The 17,367-nt window shown below is 46.6% G+C and overlaps 1 protein-coding gene across 1 annotated transcript in view; it reads right to left on the reverse strand.

Annotated features, from left to right (window-relative positions):
- The window catches only part of ASTN2 (astrotactin 2), a 644,195-nt gene that overhangs the window by 533,608 nt on the left and 93,220 nt on the right, over positions 1-17,367 (reverse strand). Inside the window, 1 exon segment of the mRNA XM_019510513.1 lies at positions 7,768-8,152. Coding sequence (XP_019366058.1) covers positions 7,768-8,152 — 385 coding nt within the window.

Raw genomic sequence — 17,367 nt, forward strand, 5'->3', positions numbered from 1 at the left:
CTGTTAGACAGGAGGGTGAGACACAATTGCACATATGCAAACACACAAATCAATGAGGTGCATAGACACACACACTCACCAGTTCACATACATACAACCCACCTCCACGTACACACAGGTAGGTTCATAACTTGGATGGTACAGTGTGTATGTGTGTACTTGGGGTACCTGGGATACTTGAGGGAAAGGAAAAAAGTCTTAAACCAGGGCTGCTTGACTGCCGGTGCAGAAGAGGAACGAGAGAGTAGAAGTTGCCGTGAGAATCCTGACATGTCTCAGTTTTTCTGTTCCACTTGGTTTAAACATTTTTCTCCCTATGCCTATTACAATGGCACAATGAACACGGGTGACATTATATTCCAGGGTTTCTTCAGTAAACCAGCAAGTGACTTTTGGCAGAGGGAAATGCAGATGAAACTTTTGAAATGAATTAAAAAAAAAAAACGTTTCTGTGCTGAAAGCCCTTCCCCCAAGTCTAAGTAAGAGGGCATTGGGCCCAGAAATCTGAAGATAACTCTATTTTCAATTTTGCTTTGCAGGTCACCTTTAAATTCACTTAAACTTGCTTCATTTCCTCCAGCCCCTTGTAACTGATGCCGCTTGTCGGTAACATCCCTGGGCCTAATAGCGCTTCCAGAGATGGGCTGAACTCAAAATTCGTTGCCACAGAGGACTTGCTCCGCAGGAAAAAGCAGAAATATTCATTGGTTACCACCTGAATGAGCAAGGTAATACTGACAAAGAAACACAATGCTCCTGCTCCTGTAAGACAGGATGTTATTGGTAAAGACAAGAGATAAAGGTATTAAAAGATACCAGCAACTAAATTAGGGATTCCCAGCGGGTTGCAGCTTTAGGCAACAGCTCTGAAAGGGGAAGAAAAGCTGGAAATCATAAGCAGAAATCATCAGCAATGCTGCTTCTCAGCTACTTGGAGAGATGAGTTACAATCCAGGATGGAGATTGGTCACAGAGTTACAGAGAGAGATAGGAAAAATGTCAAAGAAAGATTTGAACAAAATCTCGGGTTGAAGGGAATAAAAATATCTGCTACTCCAAATGCACCATAACCTAAGCTCACCAGACACCTGAAGAGAGCACAGAGCCCAGAGAAGCACAGTCTGCAAAGCCACAAATCAATGCCACACCTCTCAAACCTACAATGCAAAAAAGGGTGGTGATCATCCAATCCTGTTCTCCTCCTAAATGAGGAAGATGGCAACTCAGTCCTTCCAATGCAGACTCTGTAGACCCCATCCCCAGCCCATCAGGAAAAAGTGCCTGGCTAAAAAGGTTAGTCAGCACTTCCAAAATACCCCTTCTTAAAACCAAACCAAACCAAAAAAATCCCTGCTTATTGTTCACATTTTCCTCCTATAAAACCATATGCACTGGATTTTCTTCTGTCTAAATCTTCTAGTCTCTGTGCAATGTCACCAGGTCAGTTCTTTTCCTGCTACAATTCTAATTTAGTGTACTTTAGGTTTTCTGGTGTTTTTTTCTCTTAATCAAAAATGATTTTGCTTAACAGCAATAATGTTAATGAAACTGGTACAGTGTATCCAGATTACAGTCTGCTGCTTGGGAAAAATAAACATCTCATCTTTGCCCTGCTGTTTATCTATCCCTGGCAGAGCCTGGTTTTAGGTCAGAACCTGTAATTTCATTAACTTTATCACTCAAATGTGCTTGTTGCTTTATGTCATCATTCAGTGCATCGCTCCAGTGTTTGTCTGAACTGGGCTTCAAATTCAGCTGCTCAGGTAACACAGAGGGAGCTTTTTTTTTTTCTGCTTGCTGTCAAGGTGCTGACTATTGGGGTATCTTTGGTCTATTGTGTTGCGTTCACCTATCGTTTAGGGGAATGGGCATGTCTGAATAACATGCAAAGCCTGGCAGAGGATTCTCGATTGGCCTGAACACTGTATGCAACCAGAGTCCTCCATGAAAGGGGCCAGCATGCCTCCCCTGCCTAATCAAATAACTGCCAAAGCTCCGCACAGGGAGAAAAATGCTACTGCTCACGGGAAGCACAATCGATCCAAACAGCTTGCAGCTGTACCATGTGGCGCACAGTTTCCTAACAATGGGAAAGCTGCCACCAGCTTGCAGCCCCAAGGCCCGACTGGATCGAAGGCAGCACCCATGGGTCAGAGTTCATCAGCGCTCAGCATTCATCAAAGCCCTTATCCCCAAATCACTCACTCTTGCACCGCACATTGCTCTCATTGCGTGCCAGCGTGCGTGTGAGAAAGCAGCAGGAACAGCACACGGGGGCAGAACAGGAACACCTGAGCTCCCCCCACAATTTGCTATCTCCAGCAATTAATGTGAGGGACTGACACTTGAAAGAGGCTTTTGTGGCAGGCTCCATGTCAGTGGTTGTAGCCTATTGGCAAGTCTCTGCAGATACCTTATTAGTGCCGCATTGCAAGAACTCCAAGTAACATCTCCCTCCACCTGAGATCTGGAAGAGCATCACACCCAGACAAAGCGTGACAGATTGCTTGCTACAAGATAGCTTCAGGGAGCAGGGTGAGCGTAGTGGTGAAGAGGAAGAACAGGGAACCAGCAATACTAATGCACAAAGACTTTCCTTGGTCATCCAAACTCCAGGAGGGCAGCAATATCTTCCCTTTGCCACAGCATGAATCAGTTAGTGAATTCAAGAATCTGAGGATGTGGGGAGAGTAAAAAGTTCTACTGAACATGTTCAGAATAGCCAGAATAGCAAAACAGTAGATAAAATTAGATATGAAAATATCCCTCTGAAGACTCGGGCTAGGGTATGTTGAGTGCTTGCCACTACCCTGGCAGTTAATGAAATAAAAAGAGTAAAATAAATTGATCTGATATTGGGCCAAATCATTATGCCTGGGACTATCAAGAGCACCACTACATCAACGGGTATCTGAGGAGATGCAGAAAGGCAGGACTGGGCAGCTCCAGAGATGTCTGACAGCTGAGAGCCGAGGCATTTGATTCCAAAGTGCCAGATGGGCAGGTAGCCATGCCATCAATAAGGCCAAATGGAAATGATAACAGTACAGTTTCACACACCCCTGAATATCTTCCCTTGTTCTTCATCAGCACCCTCAACTTTGGCAGTCATTTTCACGCTAACTAGATTCACAGGTATTTCCATTTAAAATGTGTGAAAATCTACATAAACTTCTAGGTCTGTCCTTCCCCCAACTCTGCTATTACTGTTTAAAGCCACTCCACTGGGTAAAACATGGAGGAGGGTAATTTAAAACAAAAGTTTATTACCTTAACTGAACCAGTGGTAAGATCTGTTTACATAACCCAAGGCAGCTAGAAGTCTACCAGCATCTCTAGCAACGAGAACAAGCTATTAGAAGTCATACATTGGGGAAATTCTCCAGTCAATGTAAAAGGTACTTTATCACCGACTCCTGAAACCTTAGTAGAGTTTAATATTCTGCCTTATATCTTGTTTACTATTATGTTCTGAAGAGTATTGAAAATTCAGTTATTTCTGTCTTAACCAACTCATACAATCCTAAATAATTCATAAAAAGGCAAAACAAAGAAAAGAATGCTACAAAACAAAACAAAACAAAAAACAAAACAAAACAAAACAAAATAAAGCAAATTCAGGCATGCAAAGGACTCTCAGTGCAAAAGACTGGGGAATCATTACGTGAGCACTGCAAGTCCAATATCAACCATGCGCACCCAACTACAGGTGCTTAAGAGCTGCTTTGATGATACCTAAGTGCCAATCTATGAGCACTGGGGCATCTACAGACTCATTTGAACACCATAGTAATAATAACGCTTTGCAATCAAACGTTTTTTTTTGCTGGATTATTTAAGGCTCAATTGCTCCTTGGACACTGTGGCACAGAGTTTAGAAGCCTGATTTGCAGACAGCACCCACGGCTCTCCCTAGTTTCTCAGCATCTCTGAACATCTGATCCTCAGTGTTTTTATCCAAGGCAAGTCAGCAAAAGAACCAGACCTAGGACTCAGACTTCCTAAATTACAGCCCACTGCATTAGCTAGACAGCACGAAGTGCTTGGTGATCTAAGACAGTAACTGAACTCCTAATGTATTAAAAGTAACCCTATGCTTTACTGGGTTCTTTGGTAGATTGAAAATCTATCCACGCCCTAATATTTTGGAAAAGAAAAAGGTGACCTCTTCATTTGAGAAGCAAACCTGCGCAGCATTATCATCTACTCCTACCCCAGCTATCTCTGCAGTCACTTAGCAATTACAAATAATGTATTTTGGCTTTTGTTTATTTGAATGCATTTTGCAGCGTGTTGCAGGTTAACAGTATTAAATGTTTTCTAATGACATTTCAATAAGCGGATGTGGGTGTTACAGTTTTGGAGAGACAGACTTTAAAAATGCAGGCAATCAAATGTGCATTAGCCTAAGCACTCTGGGGAAAGCACTTTCCTTTCTGTACAGGAGAAACAAATCCCACCAATTGTGCAATTTTGCAAGGTCCACCTTCAAACAGGTAACACCTCCAGAAAGCATACAGCCAGCAGAAGGGTAAGGGCCAGGTAGCTGGCTTTGAACTTGTCTCTTCCAAGCTTCATTTCTCCCACCACAGGAGCAGAACTGCGTGATCTGGCAGCGTGAGCTTTATTTTAGATTAAGAGAGCAATTAAATAAAGAAGAGCCAGTCTATTCTCCTCTATATTGGTTTTTATATTGCCCTCATGACTGGAGTGCCTGAGCGCCTTCCAACAGTGCATTAAGAGACGTCACTAATCTTTGTCATGTGTCTCTCTCTCTTGTCCTCTTCCCCAGGAGAAGTCACAGACCTTAACAGCAGATACCCTGCTGTTCCCATCTCTTTGGCCTCTGGATACCCTCAATAGCTAGCAACAGCTGCCTAAAAGCTCTTCTTCTAAATGTACAGAAGGCAGAAAGGCTGCACCCAATCCCGTCACACTCAGATGTACCCACATCAAGCCATGCACTGGTGACTGCAATGTCCCAATCCATACCTATATGTCATATAAAAGGAGCCATCACAAAGAGCTTTAACAAAGATTGTAATGCCCCAGAACTCTCCGTTTTGGCCCCTGGTTCACCAGGGGATGTCATGTAATAACTGGATCTGTCATCCACAAGGCCAGCAGGAGATTGGTCTAACTTACATCTCCTGAGGGGCAGCTTTACTTTGCTTGACTCTGGCCTCCTACACCACAGCTACTTTCCTCTGGGATGCAGAACATCTGCCCCAATTTGCTTGTGTAGCAGACAGAGCTCCCTTGGCAACTGTCAATCCATGGATGACACCATGCAAAGCCTCTGACAAGCATGAGCCTCAGCACCTTCGGAAAGAGATGTACAATACACTGCAGCCTTGCCTGCCCAGAACAGCATCAACGCTGTGCATGCAAAAAAAGAAAATAGGAAAGTGCACAATTTAGCATATCCCTGGCAGAGGAAGGACTGAGGTGCTGACCTGAGACTCTACATGCCTTACTTGGCGACAAGTCATTGTGTGAGGTTGGACAAGTTACTTAGCATCTCATTCCCATCTCTAGAATGAGGATAGTAGCACTGACCTGCCTAGAATTAACATATCCAAGACTATGATCTGATCCAATGTTAGATAAAAAGGGGCCATAACTAAGCTAGAGAGCTACAGAGTGGTAACAATTTCAGGAGACAGAGTACCATAGGATCTGGGTCGGGTTTGGGTTTTTTTTGGAGGGGGAGTTCGGGGGGCAGACTGCTTATTTGTTTGTTTAAAAAACAAATGCTGTGTTGAAACCTATAGCATGGCTAAAATAAAACAAGCCGCAGAAAGGATCTCATTTTCTCAAGTGTGCCAGTGCCCCTCTGGCTGCATCTGTATTCAGTTCCACAACACACTTCTGAAATGCTGTGTCTAACCTCATGAAGGCTTTTTTTATATTTATTACATTTAGAGTCTCCTAAGCTGGCCCTGTAGCTTTGGCTGTGGGTGGTGACAGGGTTGTCTCAGCAGCCAAGCAAACAATAAGCCCAACCAATTTTGCCGCTACTAGAACATGCAGCCTGGTGCAACAAACCCACCTGGTATCATCAGGGCACAACAGGGTCACTGAGCCACACTGGACCGTGGGATGTATCTGATAATCCCTTTGTTAGACGGGTGTAACACCTTTGGTATAGGAAGAATAAAGTTTGGCCTAATTAAAGCCTCTGTGCTGACACCCAACCGAGGTGGGAAAGTTGCACATCTTGTGGTGCTATTGTTTCTGTCTATCAGGATGCAGAACTCAACAGCTGTCTCTGCACTGCCAGGCAAGTGTAGCGGTGTGCCACAAGCAGCACAGCTCCAGCAGTATTATCATCAGCATTATTATTTATAATGCAGAAGTGCCTATGGCCCACCTTCCTAGACCAGGGCATCATTGTGCTGGGTACTGCAAAAAAACAAAGCAAAAAGATGACCTCTGCCATGAGGTTGGTAACCCATGGCATAAAAGGAGAGATGAGATCTCCATCTGCATTACAGCTTCCACCAGAACCACCATGTTACACAAATAGGGTTGCAGCTACTAAGCTTTCCAACACAGCAAAACTATCTGTCTGTTAGATCATGCTGTGAAGGCTCTTAAACTCGTCTGGAATAGAAGGCTTCAGACCATCTATTTTTATAGAAACCGATGCAAGAGAAAAATATAGTAAAATCCATAAAAAGCCGCAACTCTGCAGGCCACCTACACATTCTGGTGCCTTGCTCTACTTGCAAATCACATGACTACTAAACAGAATCGGTAAGCACGTGGAATTAAAAAACCTGGTTACCTGAGAGCAAAGAGCTACAGCTTTATTCCTGGCACCCACACACGCATCGTCTCTACCCTAGAGAAAGGTGCCTCGGTTTCCCCATGGCTCTGTGTGCCTCAGTTTCCCCATCTCTCTCTGAAATGGGCACTATCATTACTTACCTCCCTGTAGACCAGGGGTAGACAATCCCTGGCATGTGTGCCAGAGCATGACACGCAATACTGTTTTACTTGGCACTCATGCCTTGGGGAAGGGGCTGGGGCTGCACTGCCACAACAAGAATAGGGGCCCTCGCAGCTCCCCCGCCATCTGCCCCTGGCACGCCAACATCTTACAAGTCGTGGGGCTGTGGGTGTTTTTGGCACTTGGCCCAAAAACATTGCTGACCCCTGCTGTAGATGATAGGTTAGGGAGGGCATTGCTTGCGAAGTAATCCAAAGCTGAAAAGCTCCAGCTAAAAGGTTAATCTGTGTTAGTCAACAGCCTGCCCTTCTAAGGGAGCGACCTGCAAGCACTATGAAGTAAGCGAGGATCGGGCTAAGTGACAGAGGTTGGACTCAGGCTAAATGACAGCAAGCCTGACATTAAGGATTGAGTCGCTACAGAGGGGATGTGCTACACAAAGCACAGAGGTGCTAGCACGAACCACAGCAGCAGCAGAATCAGAGGCTCAGGAAGGGAGTCCCCCCTTCGAAGCCGAGATCAGTTAGAGGCCCAAGGTGGAAACAAGCATGAGCAAGCAGCCAGGCAAGCAGTGGCTCAGTTCTCTCTCTTTCCATAAAGCATTGCAAGCTCAGTGCCCTGCACTGTAGGTGAGTGAGAAAAAGGAAAGCAAGGCCATACAGGCAATGGCTGCCATCCAGCACCACTGCAATCAGCTGCCTCCTTGCTCAACCATCACCTCTTAATGACCCCCCAGTTACTCGAGGAGAAGCCGCACAACCCACTAATGTTTGCAGGAAGGGAGGGGCTAAGTAAGAAGGCAAAATGCAAACCTTTCTTCTCGTAGTCAGGCCTCTCCTCCCCGCCCCTGCCTAGGCTCTCCAGAGTCCGGGTCACTTGGCTGCCAAACTCATCCTCCCGGGTGCTGGACTCTGCCCGCCGTGGGTTCTCATCCTCGTCCTCGTCCTCATAGTCATCCAGAATAGGGGTCTCGCGGATGGGCATGCCGATGACAGAGTTGTGGGCTTGCAGGCGGGAGTTGCGGAAGCTCTCCCGGGCCTGCGGCCCCAGCAGCACTGAAGGGATGTAGTGGATCTCGTGGGTGGCCTCGGTGCTTGCGCTCTTCTGGGGGATCCGGCGACGCTTGTGCCAGCGCCTCTGGGCATACAGCGCTACTGTGAACACCAGCAGGAGCAACAGCAGAGCAATCAGGCCGCCCTAAAGCAAAACAAAATAATAGGAATTAACGGGGGCTCTGAACCTACATCACTGCCCTGTCCCAATCCACAGGGGACAATGACAGCAGCACGCAGGAGACCCATCCTCCCACCCCATTTCTGGAGCACCCTTTCAAGCCAGAGGAGCATACAGCACTTTGCGCACTGCATGCTGTTGGGGAAATGCTTCCCTACTCCTGAAAAGCAGCCACCTCTGGGGTGAAGACAGGAGCCAGGAATCTAAAGTGCACAGGGCACAGAGAGGGGATGTTCAGCCAAGGACAAGTGATAACTCTGTAGTCTAAAAGGGGTGAAAGAAGTTTGAGGTCCCAGCAGGACAGCATATTGTCAAAAGATTTCATCTGAAAGACTGTCTCACTTCAAACTGCAACACACACCACTAAGCTGCCATGGGACACAGGTCACGTTACTACAACTCCAGCCATCTACTCTGGCCACAGTCACAAGTGCTCCTACTCAAGCCAAGACACAACAGAACAATAATCTAGGAGTACAGCAAGACAAAGCTGTGGCAAAATGCCAAACTTAGAGCAAGCCCCCAAATCAGATGTACGACCACTGCTCTACAGCACGCTGCCTAGCGGGGTTGCACTGGGGAGATCACCTCAGCTGTTTCTCTGGTTCCAATCACTTCATCAGCCAAATCCTTCACATTCCTTCATATATTTAACCCCATGCCATCCTATCAGGCAGGGCCATACCAGCCACTCCACTGATAAACTGAAACACAGAGGCAAGGGGAAGTCTCTCTACCCTGCAAAAAAAAAAATGTTGACTTTTCAGCTCTTAACTAAAACAGCAAGGAAGGCAAGGAAGCCTGGGTTTTAACTTAGTTAGCAGCTCAAGTTCAAGCTGATAGAGTAAAGCTGGAGTTGAACTGTGGTATCTACCCAGGGGTTAAACACTTCGGTTCACCACTATTTTAAGGCAAGGTTGCTAACCCAGTGCAAAAACACAGTCTCTTTTTGCAGCATAAACGTGTCCACAGTGACTTGCTCAGGGCACCCAAGGGGTATGAACACACCATGACTGTGAAGCATGCCATACTTGATCTTCAGGTGCTAAGGCCCCAAATGGAGATAACATAGCCACCCCACAGCAGTACTAAGCTTCTGCTGATAAGCAAGGCCAACACAGTAAGCTTACTGTCACAGGTCACACACTGCTAAGGTGAATGGAGCAGGCATGTGTTGCTTCCCTGTGCTACTCCCCTCCCCAGAGTGGCCAGGAGGCATCCATATGTCCTCACACAAGCCCAGAAAGTCTGTAGTAGAGCAGGGAATTGAACTCAGCTCATGATGTGGCATGCTAACCACTGAGGTACCCGACCACCATGTCATCCTTCCTGCAGTTGGTCCCCGCACTACACAGAGACCCTCCTGAGCAGTTCATGGGCCTCATTTTTCTCTCTCCAAGCCAACAATGAGGTCACACAGGGCAGGTACAGCTGGTGAACCCAGCTCTCCTGCTTCCCATTTCAGTATCTTAGCCATAAAGCAACTCCTTCAAAACTAGATCATGTGTAACCCGCTGACAGCACACACTATCTATGCCACTGCTTTTAGGAGCAGTGGGATAAATTAGTGTAGCTTGCTCCTAAGGCAGGCCATTGCTTGCAACCCAGCCACTGTCAGTCCTCACAGCTGCCAATGTGTTGCAACCCCAAATGCTGTTTGCCCCACCACTGAACTGCCACTGATATCCCCCATTACCAAACTGCTGCCAACATCTTGGCTTCATGGACCAGGTGGTACTGCTAGGTAGGCCAGATGCAGCTTGCAAGTCACAAGTTGGCAACCCCTCGTCTATGGGAAAAAATAAAGGTCTTCCTGGTGTAGTTACATCTCTAGCATTAGTCGTTAAGTCATGTGGAGAAGGCAGGACCAAAGAAAACATACGCCACCACTCCCCATGACACACTTATTCTAGAGGTAAATACCAGCATTCTCTCTGAAGCCGAGAGGAGACGTGTGCTTGGCATTTTGAAGCCGCTCCGAATCTCTCTGCAGTTCACAGACAATTTCAAACTGTGGCGGACAAGTAAGCCAGGGTATGTAAATCTGGAGTGGCGTGAACAATCGAGGCTTTGCAGCGTGACGTGTAACTGCCAGAGGTAGGGGGGACCGTTCTTTCAGAAGAAGTATGCCCAAATCCAAGAACTTTAAATAGCGTGGAAAAGACTAACACATATTTCATCTGCATTCCATGCAAAAGCACTGCACGTGCATGGAGAGGATCTGAGACTCAAGAAGGATAATCTATAAAAAGCTAGTGTCTAAAAACACGATTCACGAGAGGAGTTCGCCTGGGAGGCAGCCAGTCAGCCAATGGCAGCTGGATGGATTCGGCTGAGCTGCTCGCTGCGCTCGCAGAGTGCAGTCTTTGCATGCGTTGTGAGCAGGTTCCATCATAATTCAGTCACGCTCAACTTAGAAAGGCACTGAGGAATACGCGCCAGAGCACAGGAAGCAGATGGCAAGATACTGTGTACAGCCACAAGCCCCACACACTCATGCATGGCAGATCTCTGGAGGGCACGCACACCCCCTGCACACTCGCTTGCAGTACGGAGGTGTCACTCCCGCACCCACAAATTCATGTTCTCATATGCATGGTGTAAATGTCCTGTAGGTGGGGAACTGTCCCTTCAAGAGGTACTTGTAAAGCCAGTCAGAGCCAGCCATACTGTGGCTCAGAGGTTCACATTATACAATCCCGATCACAACTCAAGCCATTAAATAAAACAGTCCCGAGTCAGACACCTTGACTCTGAGAAACTGTAGAACACCACACTTCACTCAGTAACCCATGTGGAGGACCTCTGGAAAACACCCAAAGAGCATGTGTATGGTGGATGGCGCTTGTACTGTTCATCATATCCAACAAGTCGTTTGAGCCCATGTACACCTGCAGGAGAAAGGTCCATTCACAGCTCACGAGATTTGCACCTCCACAAGCTGCTGATTTCTGGAGCCCTGTGCAATGGAAATTCTACTTGTCCCTGAGCTGGCAAGAGAAATAGAAGGCCAGGGTCCCTTTTAGGACAGAGACTGAGATTACCAAGCTCCTGTTCAAAGCCATGGGATGCAGAAAAGCGCCAGGAAGTGTTGGTTTGGCTGGGAAGGGTGTGAAACAGCTGTCACTGGCCACTCAACTGTTGGAGGTTCTACCCACATGAAGGGGGTCTACCACACATAGATCTTGCCATGACTCCAGCAGCCACTTGCCTGAAGCAAGGAGGTGGTGGGGAAAGAAGGGAACAGCGGGGGGATAGCTTCCCCGGCCCAGCCCAGCTGCAGAGGCCTCCAATTTTCTATAGAGAATGACTTGGCAAATGCAATATGGCATCTCTCATTAGGATTCCCTCCCTTCTCCCCTCTCCAGCCTCATCTGTTTTCTCATTTGGTCCCATAATTGACACTAATAGGAAGAAGGGCTCAGGGAGGCGGAATGACTTTGCTCAGTTCAACTTTCCCAATTTAGCTGACAGCTTCTGTCAAGAAACATAACACTTTAGTGGCCAGGCGAGGCTCTGGGAGTTCCGACTGGGAGATGGGCACACCAGGGGAGCACTACCGACTTCATCATCGTCGTTACTATTTGTTTAACTGTAGCTCCTAAGAGGATTGTCACAGACCAGGAGCCCAGTGTGCCAAGCACTGTGGATGCCTCTTCCTTGCTTAAAATCAAGGGAGACTAAAGGCCTTCAAGTTTTAAAGAAAGGAAATCAATTTTCTGCTGTGTCTGTGCAGCAGTGAGGGATGATAAAGTTCTGGGCAATACTACACAATGAGCAGCAATGTGTACTGGGCTAGATTTCTGCAAAGTCATTTGTAAGAACAAGGAGTTTACATCTTTGGACTTGCTACAAAGTCACCTGCAACATCTCACCAATTTAACCAGGTAGCTAAATGGATTCCCATGGCATGACCTGCAGCAATAGCAGGGCAGTGACACTGTGAAGAACTCCAGACATACAAGCTCCACGTTGCACAAGACAGAAACCCTGTGTATCCTATGGTCATACAGATGCAACAGTGGTATCCTGTGAATACTTCTAGAGTCCTTCCCACTGAACTGTCGGCCTATAGTATCACACAGTTTTTCTGCAGCAGCTCTCAGCCTACAGGCTCAGAGTGGCCCCTAATGTGCAATGCTCATTCAGTCAGTTAGGATAGGCAGGTCAGGAGGCAGGAAAGGAGGGGACACTTTTCTGGTAAATAAAGCAGAGCTGTGAATTGCCTGAGATGGGAGGGAATTGTCAAAATACAGAGCTCCCCTAACCCTTCAGTCCCATAACCAGCCTAAAGCATGGAAAGCCTAATACAGCTAGCGTTAACCTAGGTCTTCACCTCATGGCCTTGTTCTGAAGCATCTTCCATTATCTTCTCATTTCAATCTGGCGATCTTGCATGGCAGTTCAGGAAATGCACAGAAGGCGCTTTCCATTACCCCAGCTCTGCGTAACAGCATGTGCATGTCTAAATGCTGGTCCTGGAAATCTCCAACCTGCCCCCCCGGCTTTCCCTCCCCACTCCCACATGCACACACAGACAATGACAGTTATTAGCTTAAGAGAAAAGGTATCATCTGATCAGAACCCAGCTTTCCAGTTCCTTGGATGGAAAACTAAGCTGGGAAGCTAGGAATGGGGCTACTAAGGATGATTTAGGCTAGCAAAGGCTCTGGACTGCTCAGTTCCATACCAAAGCCTACTTTGTATTAGGGTTTCCCACTCTACCAGAAAATCCTCTAGGTGCAAGTATGGCTTTTGCCAGAGAGAAAAAAAAAAAGTTATTTTGCTAGTTTAGTTTGTGCCAAGCTCTCTGAATGGACTTCCAGTAGTGTCCACACTGGGGTTTGCCCTGGTATAGAAAGGCCTTCAGAAAAATAACTTATCTACATCACCCAAAATTACTAGATAAGCAAAAAAAATAAGTGTAGATATTCCTCCCTCACTCGCACATACCTAGAGCATTAATCATCCGAGTGCCTTTGAGTCACCAAAGGACGCCTACGTCACAGAGCTTCCATGTTTCCTCCTACATTTTCACCACAAGAGTAAGCAATCTCCCATGTAAGGAAAGAAGTCACTCCCTCTCCTTCTCTTGCCAACACATAAGTGGACAAACTTTCCTTCTCCCTGCCTATGGCTAAGTACAGACAATCTAAAAGCCCAATTCCATCTTCACAGGTTAGTCTAAGCTGCATAGACTGAACTGATAAGCAAGTGAACAGACATTCACATTTGATTCTGGAAATGCAACCACACACCTACAGTAGCCCAGGTCAAAAGCTGGGGGGTGCTAGAGCATGCCTCCCTGCTCAGCTGGAGCAGAATGCTTGAGCCAAGTCTAGCCCACCCACCCTGTGAGAGGAGGTGTGCAGGGAGGTGCAAAGCATCCTGGGATGCTGGAGAACTGCAAGTTAATTTGAACTTGAATGGGATCTGAGACAGAAGCTCAATAAACCATTTTAACCTAAATCAGTTAAGTCTGATACTACATCCATCCAAGTTTATCTTAAACCAGTTTCAGCCACTTTGAAAGTGGTTTATGTGCGCTGAACTTCTGTTGTGTTACAGTTTTGAACTGGTTTCCAATCACTTACACCAGTTTGTGTGTAACTTCTGTCCCTAGGCCACAGGTCTGTGACAGAAGGAGGTCTTGGCAATGAGAGGACCCATGGACACAGGAATTCCTGTCACTGGAAATGCTCTTGTCAACAGGCCCCAGTGAAGGAAGGAAGGATCAGACGTGAAACTGAGCTGAACCGCAAGTGAAGTGGGACTATGCTGGATACATCTTGCAAGTCCCTCTTCCCACTGCACCTGCTCCACCACACTGTAACTGAAGAGAGGAAACTTAGCCCCAAAGGCATGGGGACAACAGACTGAAGATCCAAGATCCATGGTGTTAGTAGCGGGAAGAGCTGTCCAGAACTGGCATAACATTTTCTCCTCCTATACTTGGAATAGCCACTGCCCCTTGCACTACAGTACAACACACTTGACAGGCTCTCTGGGTTTTCATGACCTTCATGGCCAGGCTGCCAGCCCCAAGTCAGGCTGGTAGGGATGAAACTGCTTCCCTGTGGGCTCTGCATCATGCAGGTGCTGGAAGCCATCCCATCTCATGCCATGGGAGTAGCACAGAAGCAGCCGCTTTCCTTACACTGCTGCTGCTACTACCTGTCCCCCTCGCTGAGCAGCAAGCATTTTCAGAAGGACGGCTCATTTTCAACTCGCTCTCTTCGTCCCTGACCCCTGTGCCAACAGCCGCTTGTTTAAACACAACGCACACATGCAGAGAGATCTTCCTGAAGAAAAAGTCAAACTTAGGAGGCATTCAAGCCAGCCTCATTTTAATCTATTTTTCATGTTAAATTATCCAACTGAGAGAGCGGGAGAGAGAAAGGGGAAGGGAGGGATAATATGAGAAATGTTTTATTTGACAATGTGTCATTCGGAAACTGATTATTTCTGTCTCAGGGCTTTTTAATATTCCCAAACAATGGCCGAGCCGCAAGGGGATTTGGTATTCTAAGACTGGATTTATAATACTCTGTTCTGCAGTGATAAGAACACAGGCCTTTAATCCTCTGAGCTGTGAACATGCATATTCTCCTGCGTAATGTCCTTCTCACTGCACTCCTCTGTGCCCCTGGAGTCAGCCAAGCACCAACAGGGACTGGCAGAGCACACAGGCTCACAAGTGCCAAGGTGCACATTGAGCTCGCTCCCCTGGCTGTCCAACCCAAAGGGATGACAAAAGTCTTCCCAAAGGCTGCACCTGACACTAGCTCTCTCCTCTGCTTGATGCTTGAGACAAAGGTGAACGTGCATGAAGTCATAAGGGACAGGCTTTCAAGTCAGGCCCCAATGTGTCCAGGACATGTTGAGTCAAGCCATGTGACTCCACGTTACCAACACATAGCAAAAGCGGATAAAAGCACTGCCTGTCACTTCAGGACACTCAGAAATGCTGGCAACAAGCTGAGTTCAACTGGGACAGAGGTGTACAGGCAACAGGATTTGAGAGCTGGGTTCACCAGGAACATCTTAGAAAGGGTGGATGAAGTTATTCAGATCAGCACTGGGAAAGGAAAAAAGTGAAGCCCTGCGGCTGTAGCCATCCTAAAGAAACTTAGCCCACAGTGATTTAGAGCCTGATAAAAGGTTTCTCCAGCAGATGGTTGTTGGGCCACATACAAGAGAAGCAATGATACAGAGAGGTTGTGACGAGGGCAACCAGAATTTAAGAGGACAAAAGTCTGCCATGTACACAAAATGCAGCTCTTATCAAGGCTCAGTAGTGGATGGAAGAAATGGGAGCAGATCGCCAGTGCAAATGAGAAAGCAGCAACGCTTCTGTGACCAATGTCCTTCCCAAGACAACCGGTGAGAATACGGGCATACATCTCCAAAGGGATACTTGAGAACTGCCCAATGGCAAGGCAATTCAATATCAAAGCCATTTTTAGAAACACTACAAAGATCTAGACAGATCAGGGATACAGCACAGTTAATCTTAACGTAAGCACCAGAAACATGTCTAGCAGGAGCACAGGCCACCCACCCATGACTTGTGCCTTGGGGTTAAAGGCTTTCCTTCTCAACACTGCCTTCACTGAGTCAACAAAGAGAAATGGGTGTCCCTACAGTTGTGGGACTTGCACTGAACTCTCAATCTATTTTGCGGGGAACTGAACCTTCAGAATAGGAGCAGGCACAAATTCTCCTTGCAGGAAGACAGTATTCAAAACAAGGGACTCAGCAGAAAGTTGCTCCTTCCCCACCCCACCTACAAGCTCACATGCAATGGGATGAGGTGGTGTCAGAGCTCTCAGAAACCTAGGCGTCCCCCTTGTCACTCAAGAGTGACTTCCCTGTTGTGTGCCCTGGGCCTCCACTTCACTCTTCCTCAGACTCTGCTGACCTTTGAGCAGGTCCCTATGTTTAACATCCCTTGTTTTTATACCATAGCTCCTACAGCAAAGCCAATTTGGCTGGGCTCCTTGCAGAAGCCTTTTCTCCCGGGAGCTTTGCAACTAGACAATGTGCAGCAGCGACATGCTACTGCCTTTTCAAAACAAAGTATTATTTATTTGGCAAGCAAAGCACAGTAGTCAGAGGAGCGGGTTACAGTAAAGAAGATGGCCTGCACGTGACTCGCACCTAAACTTCAATCTCACTTTGCAAGTTGTGAGTAAGCCCCACTAAGCCTGGATACTCCTGGGAGACAGAAGAGCTCCTGCCAGACTCGCTTCCAGTTGCTGCTGCCTGCTCCTCTACTCTCATTCCTTTGCAAGCAAGAGTATTTAACAGTTTCAGACCTCTTCAATCCCAGGGCTCAGGCAAGGGGAAACTAGCCTTGGTGTCCTAGCCAGAGCCAAGAAGGCAGGCATTCCCCAAGAACTAGCTCCCTCCAGCTTTCAGGACCTTGGGTAGTTTCTATGGAGTTATCTTCCTTGGATATTATTTCCTGTTTGTTTCCTTTTAAACTCTATAGCATCACACAGAATAATGTCAAGCAGGAAAAGTCTCTACATCATACACCTTGGCTATTCTTTTGCTCATTTTAACTTACTGTGTACCCCTCTTAATATCACACAACAGTTAATACCCTACTTTGTGCTTACAACCAACCAAGAAAGACAGGTAACCAGTTATTTCACCACCGACTCAGCATTTGGCAAAACTGCACCATCCCACTTCAGGGACAGTCCATATCTCTGATCCCCATTGGTCTCAAAGGGCTTCCACAATATCACACAGAAGGGTAGGTGTGGTCTCTTCCTAATCAATTCCTATTACCTGGTGTTAACTGATGCAATTGTTAATTCTACTGCAAGCACTCCATAAATACTTGCTCCAGCAGCAAATGTTTGTTTGTGGTTGTGATTCAAAGGCTGAGATGTTGAAAAAAAAAAACTAGAATTAAATGTTTAGAAGCTTCTACACTAGCATTTACAACTGCATTCAATGGTAAGTGATCAATTATCTAGACTAAAAGCTGTGATTAAGACCAAACCTATGGAGAATGCATATCAGTTTTCTGTTTTTGACATTGTACTTCTGCATGCATTGTCCCCAAAATTACATCGACTTATCTGTTTTCACCCCTTAAATGTCCTTCAGACTCTTTCCTTCCCAGGTCTTGGCCCAGCTGTGCCTACATTTGCATCTTTTTTTTT

Source organism: Gavialis gangeticus, unplaced genomic scaffold (genome assembly GCF_001723915.1).
Source record: "Gavialis gangeticus isolate Ggan-Ray unplaced genomic scaffold, GavGan_comp1, whole genome shotgun sequence".
Taxonomy (NCBI): domain Eukaryota; kingdom Metazoa; phylum Chordata; order Crocodylia; family Gavialidae; genus Gavialis; species Gavialis gangeticus.